General features: G+C 35.1%; 1 protein-coding gene across 4 annotated transcripts in view; it reads left to right on the forward strand.

Annotated features, from left to right (window-relative positions):
• TMEM65 (transmembrane protein 65) overlaps window positions 1–20,120 on the forward strand; it is a 54,949-nt gene that overhangs the window by 21,818 nt on the left and 13,011 nt on the right. For 3 of the 4 annotated variants that reach the window (XM_072603140.1, XM_072603139.1, XM_072603141.1), the window contains 2 exons: window positions 12,357–12,401; window positions 17,194–17,261. In XM_072603140.1, coding sequence (XP_072459241.1) covers window positions 12,357–12,401; window positions 17,194–17,261 — 113 coding nt within the window. The remainder of the gene's footprint in view (window positions 1–12,356; window positions 12,402–17,193; window positions 17,262–20,120) is intronic. The other variant, XM_072603142.1, reaches the window with a different exon arrangement.

The following is a 20,120-nucleotide window of genomic DNA, read 5'->3' on the forward strand; positions in this document are numbered from 1 at the left end:
CACTGCTAGCTGTCATCCTATGTCTCTTCTCCCTTCTCTGGCTAAATTTCTAGAAAAGGCTGTCAATAATTGATGTTTCTACTTCCTTTCCTCTTATTCCTCTCATTAACTCTCTGCAGTCTGATTTCTAACCTCATCACTCAACTGAAACAACTCTCTCCAAAGTTACCAGTGAGCTCTTAATCAACAAATCTAATGACCTTTTCTCAGTGCCCATCCTTCTTAACTTCTCTGCAGTCACTGACACTTTCAGTTACCCTCTTCTTCTTAATTCTCTCCTCTCTAGGTTTTCTTGAAACTATTCTCTCTTTGTTCTGTCTTTACTTGTATGAGTGTTCTTTCCCAGTTTTTTTTTTTCTGGATCTTCATCCAGACCACACCTATTAACTGTGAATGTTTTCCCCAAAGCTTTGTCCTGTGCACACTCATCTCTTCTCCCTCTATACCATTTCACTTCATTATCTCTTCAGCTCCAACAGTTTTAGTTTTCATCTCTGTGCACATGATCCTCAGACATATTTGTCTAGCCCTGACTTCTCTGCTGATCTCCAGTCTCCCATCCACCTGCTTTTTGGACATTTTAATCTGGATATCTCAGAGACGTCTTCAATTGAGCATCTCCAAAACTGAACTTATTTCTTCGCTTGAACCTTCCCTTATTCTGAATTTCTCCATTACTAAAGAGGATACTACTGCCATGTTCACAGTCACCTTGGTTTGTTACCCAAATTTTAACCTTGACTCCTCACTCTTGCCCTCTTTATTCAATCAGTTGCCAAGTTCTGTCATTTCTATCTTGAAAATATCTTTCCTGTGTCTTCCCTTCTCTTATCTGATATTTCCACTACTCTGGTATAGGCCCTTATCACCTTGTACCTGAACTATTGAAATAGTTCACTGATTGGTCTCCTTGCCTCAAGTCTTTCCCTACTACAATCCATCCTCCATTGAGCTATCAAAATTGATCTTTCTAAAATCCAAGTTTGACTATGTCACCACCCTATTTAATTAACTGCAGTGACTTCCTATTGCCTCTAAGATCAAGTATAACATCCTCTGCTTGGCTTTTAAAGCCTGACACCTTCCCATTTTTCCACTTTTCTTATCTTTTATACCTCTCTATCTACTCTGTGATCCACTGGCCTCTTGGCTGTGCCTTGTACTAGATACTCCTGTCTCCTGAATGAACAAGAATTTTCACTGGCTGTTTACTGTGCCTAGACTTTTCTCCCTCATCTTCATCTCCTAATTTTTCAGACTTCCTTCACATCTCAGTTAAAATCCCACCTCTGCAAGAAGCCTTTCCTAGTTCCCCTTAATGTTAGTGCCTTTTCATTGTTGTTTCTTATTTATTCTGTGTAAATATCTTGTTTATAGTTATTTACTTGTCATCTCCCTTGTTAGCCTGTGAGCTCCTTGAGAGCAGGTGTGTCTTTACATTTCTTTGAGTGTATGGCATAGTGCCTTGTACATAGGAGGTGTGCTTAATGAATGTTGACTGACTACTGAGGGATTTGTTTTTCACATTTAGTTTTTTTTTAATTTGCCCAGTTATGTTGGGGACAGTGAAGGGTACAGATTAATAAAAATATTTATTTGAAAATTTTTAAAATCGATAAAAAAGGGAAACTTCCAAGGTGTATACTGGGTTCATTATTCATTTAACCTAGCCCAGTCTCTTGAACTGGTGAAACCTTTATGCTTGGTGTTAGCTCAGTCTTTTTTAATTTGATTGTATTTGGCCTTCAGGGAGATTATTTTAGTAACCAGAGAATATTTCAGTTTGCTTTGGTGTAGCACCAATGCAATATTCATAGCGCCTATGGCAGCCCTGAATGTCCTGGTGCAATTCTGAATCGCGAAATACCACAGACACTCCACATGGAAGACAGAACCAAAACATTTATTCAGACACCAGAAAACCAAGTCCATCATAGTAACAAAGAAATCTGTACACAGTAACAACAGAGAGGACAACACTAGCCCCAAGCCTTCCCCCTGCTAGGCCTCCCACAAACCAGCTCCATTAAACAAATCACAAACAAGCTTTCTAGCCAGCAGCCTGTATCCTTCCTAATTCTGATTGCTGTCATGACTTAACTTCCTCTCAGCTCTGCTGTAACTCCTTCTCTTATAGTTGCATGTTCACCAAACTCCTCCCACCACAGGCTCCATGTGACTCCAGCAGGCCATGTGGACCTATTAATGGATGTGAAAGATTTCCCTGTTTAAATTACCATTACATTTGGCTATCCCATTCAAAGTAGAACCACTAAATTTGATGGATTAGATCACTTTTATGTTGTTAAACCAGCTAATTAACATCTCACCAGGCAGTGGATGTTAATAGCAAAATCTCTGGCCACAGCATGGCAAGGAACCATGGCACCTCTTGTTGTCTCCTCAAAACTTGAATTGCTTTGTATTTTTCTATCATTCTCTTTCCTTTTCTTGTCTGTAAGAGTATATATATGTATGTATACACACACACACAAACATATATATATATGTTATAGCCTATTGGGGGGAGGAAGGGAAAAAGGAGCAAAGTAAAAAGGGAGAGAACAGCAACAGAGAACAAAAGAAAACTTACAAGGAAGCTAAGATGGACAGCTCCCCACTCAATGCACAGTAGTTATTACATAGGCTTTCTTGAAGTGTGTTGCTGTATATTTTGAATTCTCTTACATTCTGCTGTGCACGTCATTGCTTTTTTTTCTTATTTTGTATTTGTTTCAATATTTAAGTTTAGAGTATGTTTCTTTTTCTTTTCTTATTATGTATTTCATTTTTAGTATTTAAATCTAAAATTAAAAAAAAATTTTTTTAAAGATATATTTGAATTTTAAGTTTTTTTCCTCCATATCTCTTTAGGACTGGTGATAGAAATCTTAAAATAGTTGATTGTAGGAACAGGTACTGCAAAGCATGTCCGGAAGAATTCTAATGTTCCGAATAATGTGAATAAAGGTTCTTTGAGAATTTTTATTCTCATAACATAATATCACATAGCTTAGAGGATCAGACCTCTTTGTTGAGAAAGTTCCCATTACCAATGCTAGTTAATATCTTCTCTTTAATTTAGAGTCTTAAAGAGCTGTCCTCTGAGTGATTAAAGTGACTTGCCCAGAGTCACATTGCCACTGTGTCTCAGCAGCATGATTTAATCTGTATATCCTTAGTTCTAATGAGAGCTTTTCTACTATATCACAATAATAACCTCATTAACAAAACACTTAATGATAGCTAATATTTCAGCTTAAACACTTGCAAACTGATTTCTTCACATGAACCCTGTAGGTGGGTTATGAAATTCTAATCTTTATTTTATAGATGGAGAAACTAAGTTCCTAAGTATGTGAATTGCCTCCTGTAATAGCTAGTCTGCTACCAAAGTCTCTGAACTTTGTTCAGTTTTCTTTCTGTTAGTTTACTGTTATATAATCAAAAACATTTCAGCATTAAAACCACTACATTTTCTTCATTATGCACCAAAATTTCATTATTACTTTTACTACTTCCTTATTTCTCTAGAGTATTCTACTCATCTTGGACCTGGAGACCAGTATTTACGGATTGTCCTTAATATTTCAAAACCCCAAATATGTGACCATATTAGTTGGGGAATACTTCTCAATATAATGAAATATTTTGAAATTCAGTATTTTTGAATGCTGAATAAAAATAAACTTTTAGAGTTTGAAGGGCACTCTGGGGTCATCTTATCCAATCTATATCTAACCAGGAATCCTTTCTGAAACACAAAAATGGTCATTCATTGACTGCTTAGAGATCTCCATGTGTGATCTAGGTTGGGGTGGAAGCCCATTCTACTTTAAGATGACTATAAGAATTAGGAAGTTTTTCCTTAAATTGAGCTTAAATTGCTTTCACTGAATTATCCCTTCTTTGCTCCTTGTTCTGCCCACCCTGGTCATTCAACATTTGTGTTCTGAATTCGCTACATTTTGCTGTCTCACATCCCTCTTTTTTGTCCACAAGAATAGCATGAAGAAGTTTACCAAATGCTTTCCTGAAATCCAGTGTGGACATAGTGAAATATAATATTTCATTCTATCCATTGATCTACTAAATAACCTCGGTATAACATTATTTATTTTGATGAGTCCATGCAGGTTTTTAGTCATTACAACTTCTCTGAGTGTTCACAAACTATTCCCTTTATTAATGTATTCTAGAATTTTGAATTGAATATTCTAGAATTTAGAATTAAAGTAAAATTTCCTGGTTTTCAGTTTGAAGACTACTTGTCTTTTTTTTGTACTGAATATGGTGACTTTATTGATGGTACACAATCTAGGCTTCTCTCCCCTACTTCAGAGGTACTTTGGGGCAAAGATGTGAATGGGACAAAGGATCCCCAGTATAGGAACATAGATTAGTGATGTGGGCTCCCCAGTGGTGGAACTTCTTTTTTTGGCTAGGGGTGAAGATCTATAGCTTTTCACTTTATTCCTTGGAGGCTACGTAGACCATGAGGTTCAGTACACAGTTGCTATAACCGTACTCATTGTCATATCAGGAAATGAGTTTGACAAAATGACAAAATTGTAATATATTTCCTTTTCTAGTACTGAAGCATTTTTACTGTTCCCCTGAGTATTTGAAGAACCATACATAGAGGCCCAGCAATCACATCTACAGGTTATTTTAGTTCTCCAGGATATACTGTACCTGTTTTATTGTCTCCTTTTTAATCTTTGTCTTTTATTCCCTTTTAACCATTCTCTTCCCTCTCTGTCTCCTTCCCCATCCTGTTCCAAATATTTCCTCAGCAGGAAAATAAAAAAAACAACAACAATCCAGTAACAATATAAGAGTTGAATAGTTTAACCTTCTCACTCTCCTACCCCTGTAATTCTATCCACTTTGGGTACTGGTCCTATGACTTTGATCTTCTTCTTGACCATAATGTGCCTAAAACAAACAAATAAACGAAACCAAATCATCTTCTTTATTGACTTTGGCATTTGTTTCCCCCATTGGATCATCCTGGGTTTTAGTGCTCTTGGGCTTTTTTATATGACTGTGCTGTTCTTGTATATGTGACTTCAGTTACTTGCCCTTGCTTCTGTGTTGTATACATGTCTTTTTAAAAGTTGAGTTGGTTAATAAGTTTCCAGTGAAGTTACAGGTCTCTTTAAGTAGCTTCCTTTTTTCTTCCTCATTGAAATAGCTTTTTCTTGTATAGGATTTTATTCTTGAGTAACTCTCCTGAATAGCCACTCACTCTAAAATATATATGTCCTTTGGCTCCTACCTACCCTTTTTGTGGGTCTTTTTGAAATCTGATTTCTAGTATGTCAGATTTTGCACAGATTCTCTTCTCACAAACTCAGTAGTGGAGTAGTGACTTGCCTCCCAGGTTCCTATTATTTCTAGTTCATCAGTCAATTTCTTTTTGTTAATCAGAATCATGTTCAGAATAGTAGTTTCTTGTCTTTTCTTCTGTCTTTTTAGGAATGAAGTTATAATTAAGTCAAATTCAGAATTTCTTAGCCCATCTTCTTTTAGGGATGGAAAAGGAAGGTGAACAAGCATTTTAAAGCATCTCCCATGTTGCCAGGCTTTGTCTTTTCACTTTACAAGTATCTCATTTGATCCTCACAACAACCCTGGGAGGTAGTTTCTTTTATTATCCTCATTTTACAGTTGAGGAAACTGATGCAGACAGACTTTAAGTGACTTGCCCAGGGTCACATAGCTGGTGAGTGTCTAAGGCTAGATTCTAACTCAGTTCTTCTGGACTTGAGTCCTAGTACTCTACTATGCCACCTTGCTGCCTAAGTAGAGAGAGAAAAATGCTTCGGCAGATCTCTAGATAATTGAAGTTTTCTAGCACTGCCATTTCTTGCTTCCCTGCTGTGTTTATTTTGTTTTCCAAACTTCTCATTGATTTCTTCTCTCCAGAGGAGAGGAGATGAGGATATTCAATTCAAAAATACTATACAAAGTCCTGGGGATGCAAAAATGAAATTTGTTCCCTGCTCTCAGGTTGCTTACATCCTACTTTTGGGCATTGGGAGGAGATTGTTTGGTACATGGAGATAAGCATGATACCAGATAGTATGTGATAGAGGCAAAGGAAGAGATCTTGGCAAAATGCTTTAAATTTAAGAATGAGTAGAACATATTTAGCTGTGGGATCAGGATAGATTTTCTATTCAAGGCAATCCCTTTAAACCTGAGCCTTTAAGACTAGCTGAGCCTTTAAGAGAAAGTGAGCCTTTAAATGATAATCTGAAAGGGAAAAATGAGGAAGGAGTACTTTTTTGTTATAGGGACATGGAATATATGAAGGAGATGATGTGAATTTTGAAAACACCTATAACTTCAATTTGGAAAGAGTATGAAATACAAAAAGAAGAATAATGTGAAGTAAAATTGGAAAGTTAGGCTGGCATTTCTAGTCCAATTCCCTCATTTTCTCTATTCATTGTTGAAGTCTTTAAATGCCAGGATAAAGAGTTTGCCTATTGGAACTATTTCCTGGTGTGCTGACAAAGGCTTTTGAACAGGTTGTCTTTTAGGAAGATTATTTTGGCTGGTACAAAAAAAAATGATGTGGATATGGGGAAAGGTTGAAGACAGGAAATAGGATGCTATTGTAGTAGTCTGAAGAGTAATAATGAAGGCCAGAACTGGAGTGATGACAGTATGAGTAGGGAGAAAGGAATGGATGTAGAGTGATTGTGGAAAGACAGTCAGGATTTAGCATCAGTAGGATGTGGGGGATGAGAGGAAAGGAAGAGTCAGTAATAATGGCAAGGTGACCTTATGGCATCAACCCAGCTAGAGGAATACACAGCTAGAGGTGGGAATGCCAGACTGAAGGGCAGAGAGAGAATAGAAGTGGACATGTAGATTTAAGATATCTTTTTTCCTTCCTTGTGTGTGGTTCTGTTTGCTACATAATTACTTTTCAAATGTAGCTACATTACTGCTTTAAAGTATTTATTTAGAAGTGATACAGAAATGTGTAAAAGTGATTGCACTGAAAATTAGATGATGAGGAATACACAGTCTTGGGTGGAAGAAAGATGATTGTAAAGGACCGATTAAGTGGACTGGAGGATAATCAGGATGATGAAGCTATAGAAGCCCAGGGTAGTGAAGTTATAGAAGCCCAGTTATAGGTTTACTGGCTTGGGATTGTTGTGTTTGTCCTTCATTCTCAAAGAGGACCATGGCATCAAGATGATGAAGTGACTTGATTTGAGTGAGGGAGGGCTGTGCAAGGTCACACTTTCTTATTACCACTTTCTTCTCCTGAGCCGCTGACTTGAGGTGACTTAACTTGTGAGTGGTAGAGCTAAGTCTTTTGTCTCTAAGTCCTTTGCTCTTTCCACTCTATCTTAGAAATGGTAATGTACACTATTATTTAAAGAGTTGCAATCTAGAAAAGATAATTAAATTATTTTGTGTATCTCCAAAGGGTAAAACTAGGACAAATGGGGAGAAATTAGAGAGGGGAAGGTTTTGACAGCTAATTGCTTATATTTTACATGGTGATACCCAGTTACAAAGTATTTTGCCTAAAATAGCCCCATGAGATGGTAAATAATAGTTAATAATCTTGTTTTAGAGAGAAGGGAATTGAGGCTCTGACATGTAGTCATTCTTAAGCAAGCCTCTGAGCTGGTAAAATTGTAGAGCTAGCAATCAAATCTAGGTATTCTTATTTATTACCATGACCACCACGACCACCACTACCACCTCCACCTCTACCACCTCCACTAACACTACAGCTAGCCAGCATTTATATAGCTCTTTAAAGGTTTGCAGAGTATATTGTTAGCTCATTTTCTCCTCATAACAACCTTTGGAGATAGGTGCCATTATTATTACCATTTTGTGGAAGTGGAAACTAAGGTCCAAAAAAGGTTAGTGATTTGCCCGGGATCACATAGTTAAGGAGTGGCTGAGGCAAGATTTCAATTTGGGTTTTCTTGATTCCAAGTTCAGCACTCCAGGCAGGGTTCCATCTAGTGGCCTAAGCAAAGGTTGTCTGAATATGTCAGGGATATTGCTGAAGACAATGCAGCATAGGAAGGAACTTCAGGCTAGCTGACCCCTGAAGTTCTGTTCAATCCCAAAAGTTGAAAAGGAATTTAGAGGTCATTTAGTTCAATGCCTTCATTTTACAGATAATAAAACTGAGGCTCAAGTGATTTGGCCAGAGTCACATAGTTGGCAGTAAACAGCTGAGCCAAGATTCTGTAATTCCAAATCTAGCGTTCTTTTTCAATATCTCACTACTTCTCTCTATTGAATACAAAGCATTATTTAATAAAGTGTGTCTTTTAAGTAGATTATCAGCTCTCTAATTTCAAATGCTAATTTCTGCATCTGTAGAGGGAGTTTCCACATCTGGTATTCTCTACACTAATGAAACCACAAATCTGGCCCCCAAAAGTTTCTCTTTGAATATAATATAGTTCTAATGTGACATTGTTACTGAATTACCTGCATATTTTTCTCTGTACCTCCTTATTTGGAAAAGTAAATTAAGAAATATATTTTTTATTAAATCTTTTGTCCTCCACCCCTTCCTCTTCTTTCCTTTAACACATGGTTCCTTTTCTGCTTTGAAACAGCAACTGAACTGCCAGCAAAAAGGCTTATTTAAGCAGAATTTTTTTTCTGGGACATGGAGGAACTTAAATTGAAGCCACATGCCTTTGAAGAAAGTTGGGGTAGAAAGTTGTAAATATTTGTTCCCCTAACCTGGCCTGGCAGCTTCTCACCTTATCTTGTTCTTTTTCTCACCTTCTGTGGACGTTTGCCCTTCCTCCCTACCTCATTTCTTTCCTGTGTCCTCCCTGTCCCTCTCCTTCCCCTAACCTTCTTCATGCTGTAGGGTGAATGTAAGCTTCTTCAGGGCTGGGGTTGTTTTGTTTTCACTTTAGTATCTCTAGTGTGTAACACCTTGGGGCAGCTAGGTGGTGCAATGGATAGAGCACCAGTGCAGGAGTCAGGAGGACCTGAGTTCAAATCTCACCTCAGACACTTGACACTCACTAGCTGTGTGACCTTGGGCAAGTCACTTAACCCCAGTTGCCTCATCCTGGGCTGTCTCCAGTCATCCTGATGAATATCTGGTCACTGGATCCAGATGGCTCTGGAGGAGAAGTGAGGCTGGTGCCAGCACAGCCCTCCCTCACTCAAAACAAAGTCAAGTGCAAGGCATGTCATTATTTCTCTGATGGCGTGGTCTTTTTTGGCAATGAAGGATGAGCACAGTGTAGCACCTTACCTGGCCTATAGTAGGCACTCTACCAGGGCTTCTTAAATTGAATGAATAGGAAGCTTAAATACTATTCTCATGGGATTGCCTGAGTCTTCTTCCCTGAGACCAAAGGCTCTTGAAACTTGAAAGAAAAGAAATCATTACCTTTCAATCACTTACATATCATATTTCTCGTTTGTTTCTTTTTGTTGTTGTTGAAGTTCTGCCACTGATTACCATAGATAAACCTACTCTTTAGAAAACAGAGGAGAGAGTTCATGAATGTTCTTCAGGGTAGAGGTGGACCAGGATCCCTATTCACATACAACTTATTTCCTTATATCTGGTCCTCTCTTCCCCTCCCCCCACAGTAGAAATACCAAGGAGAAATTATGTAAGTATAGTATTAGTATTAGTATAAAAAGATTATAGACAGGAAATATAAAGAAGTGCTAGATCCAAAATCCTCAATATATAATATTTTTTAGAATTTAATGCCTCTAAATTTAGTATTTGTTTATTATCTTCTTTACTCCTATTTTTAAAAAATCACCCTAGTTTTTCTTGGATCCATTTCAGTGTAGATCCTGTCTGTGATTGGTATATCTTTAGACATAGTATAAAATTCTAGTACATGTTTAATCTCTAAGTAACACTTATTTCTGTTATGAGTTATATGTTTTCCAGTTTTTGAAATGGAAAATAAAATCAGTTAGGGTTGGTTATCAACTAGGAATTAAGTCAAATATTCTGAAGGTTTTCTCTCTCTTTTGTTAAGATAAACAAAACATTCAATATACACAGGATGGTTTATAGCATTCAGATCTTCAAAACTTACCATGTAAATTGTTATTTTAAATAATTATATTTGTGCATTCATCCCTAATATCTTGCTTTGAATGCCTCATTAGGCCTGTAGATAAGTTCTTGAAGGCTGTGCTATAAACTCTGGTAGATTCTGTCAAACAAAAAGGCTTCTGGAATATATCAGTGACAGGTCTACATGGTTTGTAGAGGCTTTGCACCTGATTGACTGCAGGGTGTTGAAATTTTTGGTCTCAAAGACTGTTTACCAAGTTATAGCAGTTTTGCAATTGATAGGACCCACACTGATGAAATCACAAATCCTTGAAATATCTATGCATTTATTCTAACTAAATTTCTTCCACTTACTAGAACTCATCATTCTACTTGCTTACTATTTTTCAGCAAGTCCTTTAGACAAGAGACAGAATCCATTCTAAATCATGACTTTGTTTCATCTGTATGCCAGTTCACCTTTGCTCTATCTACCTTCCTTGCAGTATTTATTTTCTCCCCCCATCTCCATCTTTGGTTTTCCCTTTGCCTTTATTTTTCAGATCCTTATGTGTAGTGGGAAGAAAGAACAATTATTAGAGTGACATCCTCTCTTTGCTAGTGCACATTTATTCATAAACCTGTCCTTTACACCTTCATTTCACACAGTCTAGCACACATGAATGTGTTTGTTCACAATTCAGGCAGTTTGAAGAGATGGAACCCCCGGGCTCCGCGTAGTCTCATTCCATTGGGCAGGCCGTGCTTATTGAATTTTAGGTATTCCAAGAAGTTCCAGTCAACTGACAAGGACCTCTCCTCACAGTGTCAGAACTGTGGTGATGATGAGAGTAATGCAACTAAGAGATAGTGCTGGTATGTAACCACTTATTTTGCATGTTTCTTTCACCAGAAAGCTATGTGGACTGCAGGGATAAATTATATTTTGAAAAACATATCAGAAGAAATGTTTGCATGTCTTAAAAAGAAGTAAGTTGTGGTGAACTGGTAAAAGATAGCATGTGGGGAATAAAACGTCGTTTAATTCCAAGTTCTGTGACGTCCAATGCATTTCTAACATTAAAAATTATATTTCTAGTTTGGTTTCCCACTAATTTGGTAGCAAGTTGACTATTGATGAATTTCTTTGTACCTTCCTTTGCATAGTGATATTTTTATCATTCTTAGTGAGGCATGAAGCCATAATGTTATATTGCTGCCTTATTGTCTTGTAATATGGGTCTATCCTATTTATTTAATTTTTACTTGAATCTTTAAAACCTGTCCTTATCTGAAATTAAATGACTCCATTAGAAAAATATCAATCCAACTAGTGTTTCTCTGTTTATGATTTTTTTTATTACATTGTAATAGATCTGCTTTAAAGCAGAGTTAAATCTTGAAAAGAAAATCATCATTTTAATACAGTTCTCTCATGTTTGGTTGAAGCTCATTCTTCTTGTTGTTGGTAGATGGATCGTATGGTTTTTCTCTACCGTTTTGTAACAGTTTCTTTTGATCTTATAGCTGGTGAGATCATTAATTCTTTCAGAGCAGACAGGTTGCTGTTTTTGCTCATTAAACATTTGTTCCAGCTTTTATCAGAAGGAATTTTGTATAATTTTCAAATATGTTGTTATAATATTTGTGCCGTTACTATGTTATATTGGCTCATCTTAATTAGCATTTACAACTTTTTTAGCTCTTTGAATAAAACTATTTTATTCTTTATTGTCCATAAACTAATTCTTTTGATTTTATCAAGGTAAAAAAAAAATAAGACATAGGGCACAGATCTAGGAATATTACTGCTAGTTATAAATTATTTTAAAATGTATTCCATGGTTGTTTTTAAGGTTACCTCAAAGATAGGTTTTCTTTTTTCATACTGTAATTTTTTAGAAATGTATGAAAAATTGCAGGATAGCTTTTAATGTACACATATATTTTGTAAATCATTAATATCTCCACATCTGATGTAAGTGTGAATAATTTGTGGTGTGTCTAACACTGATTTATAAACATAGTTTTTTTATATTGTAGGTAGCCTCAATAATTAACCAGAAGTCATAGAGCAAGGTAGATCTAGGATTATTTTTATTTATTAGCCCTGTGAATTATCAGTGTCATTCTGTTAATAATAATTATAATAATATTTGCAACTGACCAAGTGAAATGAAGCATAAAAGTATTCAAATTTTTCCTCTTTTGAAAATTCCAGTATTAAAAAGAAAGTGTTTCATACAACATTGAAATCAGAAATGTATGAAATAGTAACTAATTGCATCATGTGCTTTTTCCCCCATAGAAAAGTTGGAGGCTCCACCACCTACCCAGGCACAGCTGAAATATGGTAATAGTTCTATAAATGTTAAATATGTATCTTTTAGATTTTAATGGTTTTATTCTTCAGTCATAGAAGAGATTTTAGTAAATTAAATATATGCTATGTATATCACAGCAGGATATATAGTTATTGTACTGATATACAAGGTTTGTAATCCTTGTTAAGAAATATCACAATACTATGGAGCATTTTATTGATACAGCTTGAGTTTAAAATACTGTAAGTATAATAACTATCTCTTAGAGGGGAAAAAATTGCTTTGGTGGTAGAGAGTTTTTTAGTTCCCTAGGAAAAGCATTTACTTGTTCTTTTGGTTAACACATCCACCTTTTAATGAGTTAGGAATCATAGGACTTGAGCATTTGAACTATAATTATAGGCAGACTGTTCTTTGATAGGAAGTGCTTTCCCCAAGCACTAGTAAAGAGAATGTTGAAGTGAGCTTGGAGCCCTAGGGAAAGCCTCCTTGTACAAGCTTCTCTCACAGCTGTGACTAATATAGAAATACTTTTACATGGTAGCACATGTATAAACTTTATCAAACTGCCTACTATTTTCAGAAGAGGGAGGAAGAGGGAGGGAGGGAGAAAAATTTGTAACTCAAAATCTTGTAAAAATGAATGCTAAAAATTTTTGACATGTATCTGGGGAAAAAAAAGAAAATACTATTAAAAAAGAAGGCGGAATTTTATTTAGGATTTGAAGGAAAGCAGGATGAGGGAGAACATGGTAGGTGTTGGGGACAGCCAGAAAAAAAGTGCCTGGAGCCAAGAGATGGAATATCTTGTTTGTGGAATAGAAAGGAAGCCAATGTCATTGGATTAAAGAGTATGTGTGGGAAAGTAAGATGTAAGAAGACTGAAAAGCTGGGAGGGGCCAAGTTATGGAGAGCTCTTATTGCCAAAAAGAAGATTTTGTATTTGGGAGCCTCTAGAGTTTATTAGGAGGACGATATGGCTGGACCTGCACTTTAGGAAAATTACTTTGGCAGCTGAATGGAGAATGGATTGGAGTAGGGAGACAGAGAAACTTTTGGCAGGTGTACACACCAGTAGGCTATTACAGTATTGTAATCCAAGTATGAGGTGATGAGGGCCTGCATGAGGGTGATGGCAGTAGCAGAGGAGAGAACGGGATGTATTTGAGAAATATTGCAAAGGTGAAATCAACAGGCCTTTGGCAACAGATTGGATGGGAGTGGGGTGAGAGATAGTAAGGAGTCGAGGATGACTCCCACACTACAAGATGGGAGTCTGGGAGGATTGTGGTACTCCTGACAGTAGTAGGAAAGTTTAGCAGTAGAGAGGGTTTAGGGGGGAAAGATAAGAACTTCAGTTGGACATGTTGAGTTTAAGATACCTACTGGACATCTAGTTTGAGATGTCTGAAAGGCAGTTGGAGACGGAAGATTGGAGGTCAGTAGCAAGTTTGGGGCAGGATGGGTAGATTTAAGAATCATCAGCATAGAGGTGGTTATTAAATTCATGGGAGATGATGAGATCACAAAGTGAAGCAGTCTAGAGGGAGAAGAGAAGAAGGTTCGGGATAGAACCTATGGCGAGATAACATTGTCTGGATGATGACCCAGCAAAGGAAGCTGAGAAGGAGCAGTCAGATAGGTAGCAGGAGAACTAGGAGAGAGATCCCTTGTTGCCAGAGGCCTTTTTGGGTAACCCCCGCTCCCCTTGGTGTTATTGCTCTCTGCTTCCCACCCCAGTACTTTATATTTATTCTTTTCTGTATTTTGTATATGCTTATTGGTATACAAGTTGTCTTCACACCCTCTTCCTTCCTTCCCTTCCCTTCCATGCTTGAAGATAGGTTTTTTGTTTTTGTTTTTTGTTTTCTGTCTTCAGGGTCTAATACTGTTCTAACACATGATAGATGCTCAACAAATGATAATTGCATTGAGATACGGTGTGGCAACCCTAATTCTTTTCCCCCCTTTCCTTATCTCTCTCCTTCCTGTTCTTCAATAAAGTATTTTTACCAAAATGAGTAACTACCTTATTTTTGAAAGTAATTAGGAAATACTTTTCCCAAACATTTTGTACTTTATCCTGTTTGTTATCATTAATAAAACTTAAACTTCTGTTAAAAGGCAACCATCTTGATTAGTAAATATAAAGATATTGTATAGTTAAGATTTCAAAGCCACGCTTTGCTGTTTTTCTGGAGGGTAGTAGTTCAATTACATTTTAAAATAAATCTGAACTTACTGATCCTTTCTTAAAAATTTAAAATATTGTTATTATTGTTAAATATCTATTAAAATAGGTATTTATTATTTTTATTTGGCTATATTGGTATCTTTTTATAACACATTGATTTTTTTCCTATCTACCCTTCTCACCTCTCCCAGAAAGACATCCTTTATACCAAAAAATTTTAATTAAATGTTAATATATGTATTTGTAACTATTATAACTCTGTCTTGGAGATTCCTATATAAGGCTGTTTCACCTAGCTCCATAAATTTCATTGTTACCTCATGTGGGCCTCATCTCTCTACATAATAAAAAGATATTTTTCATGATATTTTGGGGATTTTAGTACTTGCTTTGGCACTGCTGATATAATTAGTACAGTGTATTGGTGCTTAATTGTCAGTGACTAGATTAATTTATTTTGTTATTTTTATAAGAGCTGTAGTTGTCTTTATTGTCCTGACTTAAGTTGATGTCAGTCTCTTTTTCTGCTCCCCGTCCCTAACCTGTCACTCAAATCTAGCCCAGCTCATTTACTTCTTCTCAACCCTTACTCCCCTCTCCAGTAAGATTCACTTGAAGAAACTGTAGAAATAGGAAATATGGATTTAAGTTTCAAAGTAGCAAACTTAGATTTGAAGTAAAGAAAATCTTCTAAGCATTAGAGCTGGCCCCAAAGTGGAAAGGGAATGAATGAATGAATGGCTTCCTTCTTGTTGGAGATTTCAAACGGAGGTTGGCTGATCACTTTTCTAGGCTGTTATATGTTATATACTTTTTTGGATAATAGTTTGGACTAGGTGGATTCTGAGTTTTCTTCTAGCTTTTAATTCAGTGATTTTGAATATTCCCATTTATAACATTATGAATTCCTTAAAATGCTAATACTGAAGTATTGAGTCTAGTTAAGGAAGGCAAATAATTAATGGACCAAAGCTGAATTAATTTATATTTCTGTAATTGAAAGTCATTTCCACTGCTTTGGAAGTTTGCTAAGTTGTTTATTAAATTTTTATCATCTCTGTCAGCTTTTAGAATAATTAAATATGCCGCTTAACTAAAGTATATTTTCCTGTAATTTCTACCATAAGCAGATCATGAGAAGTAGAACATGAAAAGAAATTATAATTAGTTTATGATTCACTATTTTTTTCTTGTCCTTAAAGTCCTTGGTAGTGGCCATGAGTAAGAAGTTCTTGTTACCATTTTCATTTAGCCAAAAAAGATTTTCTTTTTTTGGTACAAAGCTTACCACAGTGAAAGCTGGCATACAGATCCTATTAACCTGGAGTTAACAGAAGTTAACAATAATCCAAAGAACACTAAAAAATACCACAGAACTTCTTTGACTATCTTTTGGCTTTGCTTTGTAATTAAGGGTTTTTAGCAGTAATTTTATGTAATATCATATACCAACTTCTCCTTGACATATACTGTCATGTCAAATTTATTTCATGGGGTATTCTTGACAATTGTCCCTTGATGCTAATCTTTAGGAAAAACAGCAAATTAAGACATTGTGAAGGTAAAAGCTTTTTTTTCCTTTATTGATCAGAGACTATAACCCCTGTTATAATTTTTGTGAGTTGAATAATACAAACTTCTGTAGAATGTTAGAAAGATGGGTATGGCGCAGTGGAAAGAATACACTGTCAGATGTTTAAAATCCTGTCCCTGACATATATTAGCTCTATGATCTTGGACAAGTCACTTCATTTCCCTACACCTCAGTTTCCTCATTTGCAGAATGAATGGGTTTAGAATAGATGACTTCTAAGGCCACTTCTTGATGAGTGATTTTATGATCACCTTCTAAGTGGGTGTTTGTTCCCATTGGATAGACCTTCAAACTAGCTTCAGATGAAGGTGGAAGCTGTGTTGTCGCTGCCTTTGGCAGGGATCTCATTGCTTTCCCTTTAAATAGATTAGTACTTGCCATTATTCCATGAAGTAAGTTTCTAGGAATTGATAATAAACTGAGAGAAAAATTACATATTTGGTTTGTGACTTATGTGAAGTTATCAGTTTCTCTTGGTATTTTGAATATTATTCTTTGTCTATCAGCATCACTTTACTTGGGTTTATTGATTTGATGGGTTACCATTAATTAATAAAGCTTATATTTTCTTCTAATTTTGAAATCATTTAACTGTATCTTTATACACAAGAGAGAAACAGGTTAGTTCTACTAGCATTATGACCAGGTAAAAAATGGAAAAGTTATTTGTCTATTTGTTATTTTTATTTCTTCCTCTACAAGTGTGTACCTGTTATGTTTATATCAATATAAAACACATGATCGTAGTAAATTTTTTTTTTTACATATTATATGCAATGTTTAGAAGAGTTTGGAGCTTTAGTATTGTTTGTGCCTATTAGGCACTGTGACTGTAAATATTTATTAACTACTGTTTCATTCTGGGATTGATAGAAGTGTTGTATTAAACATAAGCTCCATGAGTTTCAAGAACTTTTGGAAGACTTGACCATATGTTTTTCTTTTCTTTTTTCCTTTTTTTGTGCTAAAGTTGTGGCAGCCTTAAACTATATAAGGTATTTATTGCTTTTCTGTTTTTTTTGATGTTTTTCAGTATTCATCCACAATGCATTACCTTTCGTAGGGTTTGGCTTTTTGGATAATGCAATTATGATTGTTGCAGTAAGTTCCTTTTCTTCCCCCCCACTTCTTATTTAGTAAAGGCATTAATATGATCTTAAACATTTTCTTGTTTATTCATATAATGAAGTTTTAATTTATGCATTGAAAATAGATGATTTTGTTTATAATATTTCTTAGAAACTGTTACCTTAGTTAAATTTTAAGAAATGATTCTGAGGAAATATTTCACAATGTAATGTGCAGCATTGATTGTATTATCAATTTGGATGAATCAGGTTTATATTTTCAATTGCTTACTGTTATTCAGATTTATTTTGAATAGAGAAAACAGCTCTACAAATGTATATGTGTATATACTATGCACATATATACGTACGGATGTATAAATATGCATAAATATGCACATATATTTTCTGATGTTCTTTAGAGATATATACAGATAATTCCTAGTTTACAAACAGGTTTGTATTTCAAAAATTTTTTCATTTTCCCTTAAAGCATTTTACATGACCTTACTTGACCTCATTTGATTGAACAATTCTTGAGGTACTACAAATATCATCCCCATTTATGCTTTTGAGAAGGAAAAAATTAAATCAGTTCCCCAAGGTATAATGAAACATATTAAACAGCATTAAATAGTGCATTTTAGCTGTAGTGTTTTGTGCTTGCAATCCTCTTTATCTTAAGAGATTAATATGTTTCATAATTGTGACTTCTCAGTGTTAATAGTAACCCAAAGAAGAAATTGAGGGTTTACCAGAAAAAATCTAGACAAACTGGAGACCTAAAAATTGGAGTAATACACATGAGGTGTAGCAATGTATTTGATCCCTAAAGCATAATTTTTAACAGTCTAGTCATTTGAAAATAATCCCTATTTGATATTTATATGCATTTATATAAATTAGATATATATTAGAACAGAATTTATTATGTAGTGTTGATTGCTCATATGTCTGAATATGACTTGTTATATTATGTAGTTAATTCCTTCTAGTACTGAAATAGTTAATAGATCATATATAATTACAAAAAATATATCCATGATGAATAGGTCATTGCAAAATTAATTTAATATACTTGTATATAGCAGATCATGTGCATTTATGCTTTTTTGTGGCAAATCACATCATAACTTCATTATTTTATTTTAAATAAATTTCTGTAAATTTATTTATATATTAAACATATTAGATACATTTAAATGAATTCCCTGATTAAACGTTTATGAAAAATACACTCTGAAGCCAGAGATGATTTTTTTGAATATTTAACATTTCAGATCATCCATTACATTGTTTCTATAAATATGAGAATTGACTGAATTTTTAAGCCCCAGACAAATTTCCTATAATAATACTTAATTGAATTATGTTTACATATTTAATACTGTGATGTTTGTCTCCAATTCTTATTTATATAATACCATAGTGAAAAATTAAAGAAACACCTTATTATTTTGCATAGTCCTAGGAGGATAATTAGAGGGTAACTAACTTGAAAGAAAATTCATCTCCTAACAGTTAACAGCTAGAACTAATACAGAATGTCCTGCATAGTTTCTCCTCAAACCAAAAAAGAAAAGCCATTATTGGGGAATGTCTTGCAGCAATAAACAAAAAGGAGGTGGTCTTGCTTTATCTTACTGCTACCTTGTAGTGCTGTCGGACATTGAATGTTAATTTTTTGGATTAAGTGTGCTATAGAAGTAGAAGAATTTACAAGATTCCTAATTTTCTCCTCTCTTGTTTCACTGGGCACTTTGAGGTTCCTTAGCTCCCTGGGGTGAATTCCTTACTATTTACTTCCTCAGCAGTGTTCATGGCAGAATTCCTGGTCAGAAGTCTGCAAATGTCACTGAACTTGAATCTGACCTGTGTGGGGTAAAGCTTTGGCTTATACAAAGATTTCCTCATATGACTCCCTATCCCATCTTCTTTTTATCCAATAGCCTCTTTCTTGCATCATTTTTTATATATATTTAGTATTGGATCATATTTCATCCAGTTTTGTTATGGTGGATATTAGCAAAACTTCGAAATACTTGAATAAAATTGAAGTTGGATTTAAGCAGTTACCTAGCAACTACATTTAAATTGTCCCCAAAATTGTGTTTTGCTTTATCTTAGAATTTTCCACTTCTGTTTATTCAGAAAACCATAAGTCTCTTATGTGAAACATTTCCCCCTCCGATTTCTCTAATGTTATACCTGCCCTTTCATTGCTAGCAAAGAAACAGTAAATATTTTTTTATATTCCTGAAGCTGCTAGTCATTTCTCTTCTATATTAATACCCAAGTTACTTTTCATTTCTAGCAGATTAAGATACGTAGCATCATTTGTTTTTTTGTTTGTATTTTCCTTTTTTTTTTTCTGAATTTATTTCTTTGAAAATTCACTTTGGTTACAACTTTGTAATTAAAAGTGCCTGGTAGACTTTTTAACGTATCAGCTTGTTTGGGACACGTACACCAAGTATTAAATATTATGGTGATAAAACAAAGATGTCCTACAGGAAAAGAACAAAACAAAACAAACTGAAGTAAAGTGATTTAAATCTTCTTCCTTCAATTGTGTGAAAAATTCCTGACAGCTCAGTATTATTTTTCAGTAACAGGATTAGAGGTTTCCCAATATTCTATACCTTCTCAGACAAGAGTGAATGTGAAAGACTGTGAGATCAGTCATCTTGACTGAGGTATATAGCCCAATGATTAGATTGGAAAATGAGAACCTGGAATTTGCTTTCCATTTCTATATAAGCAATCCCAGTTGAATAATTTAATATATTGTTGCCCTGGGTCCCTCATCTCTAAAATGGAGGTAGTAATATCTAAGCCCTTTTTTCCTGAGAGGAATAATGAAAATTCTGTGAAATACCTTTGATTTCCTTGG

The sequence above is a fragment of the Notamacropus eugenii genome, chromosome 4, assembly GCF_028372415.1.
Source record: "Notamacropus eugenii isolate mMacEug1 chromosome 4, mMacEug1.pri_v2, whole genome shotgun sequence".
Classification (NCBI taxonomy): Eukaryota; Metazoa; Chordata; class Mammalia; order Diprotodontia; family Macropodidae; genus Notamacropus; species Notamacropus eugenii.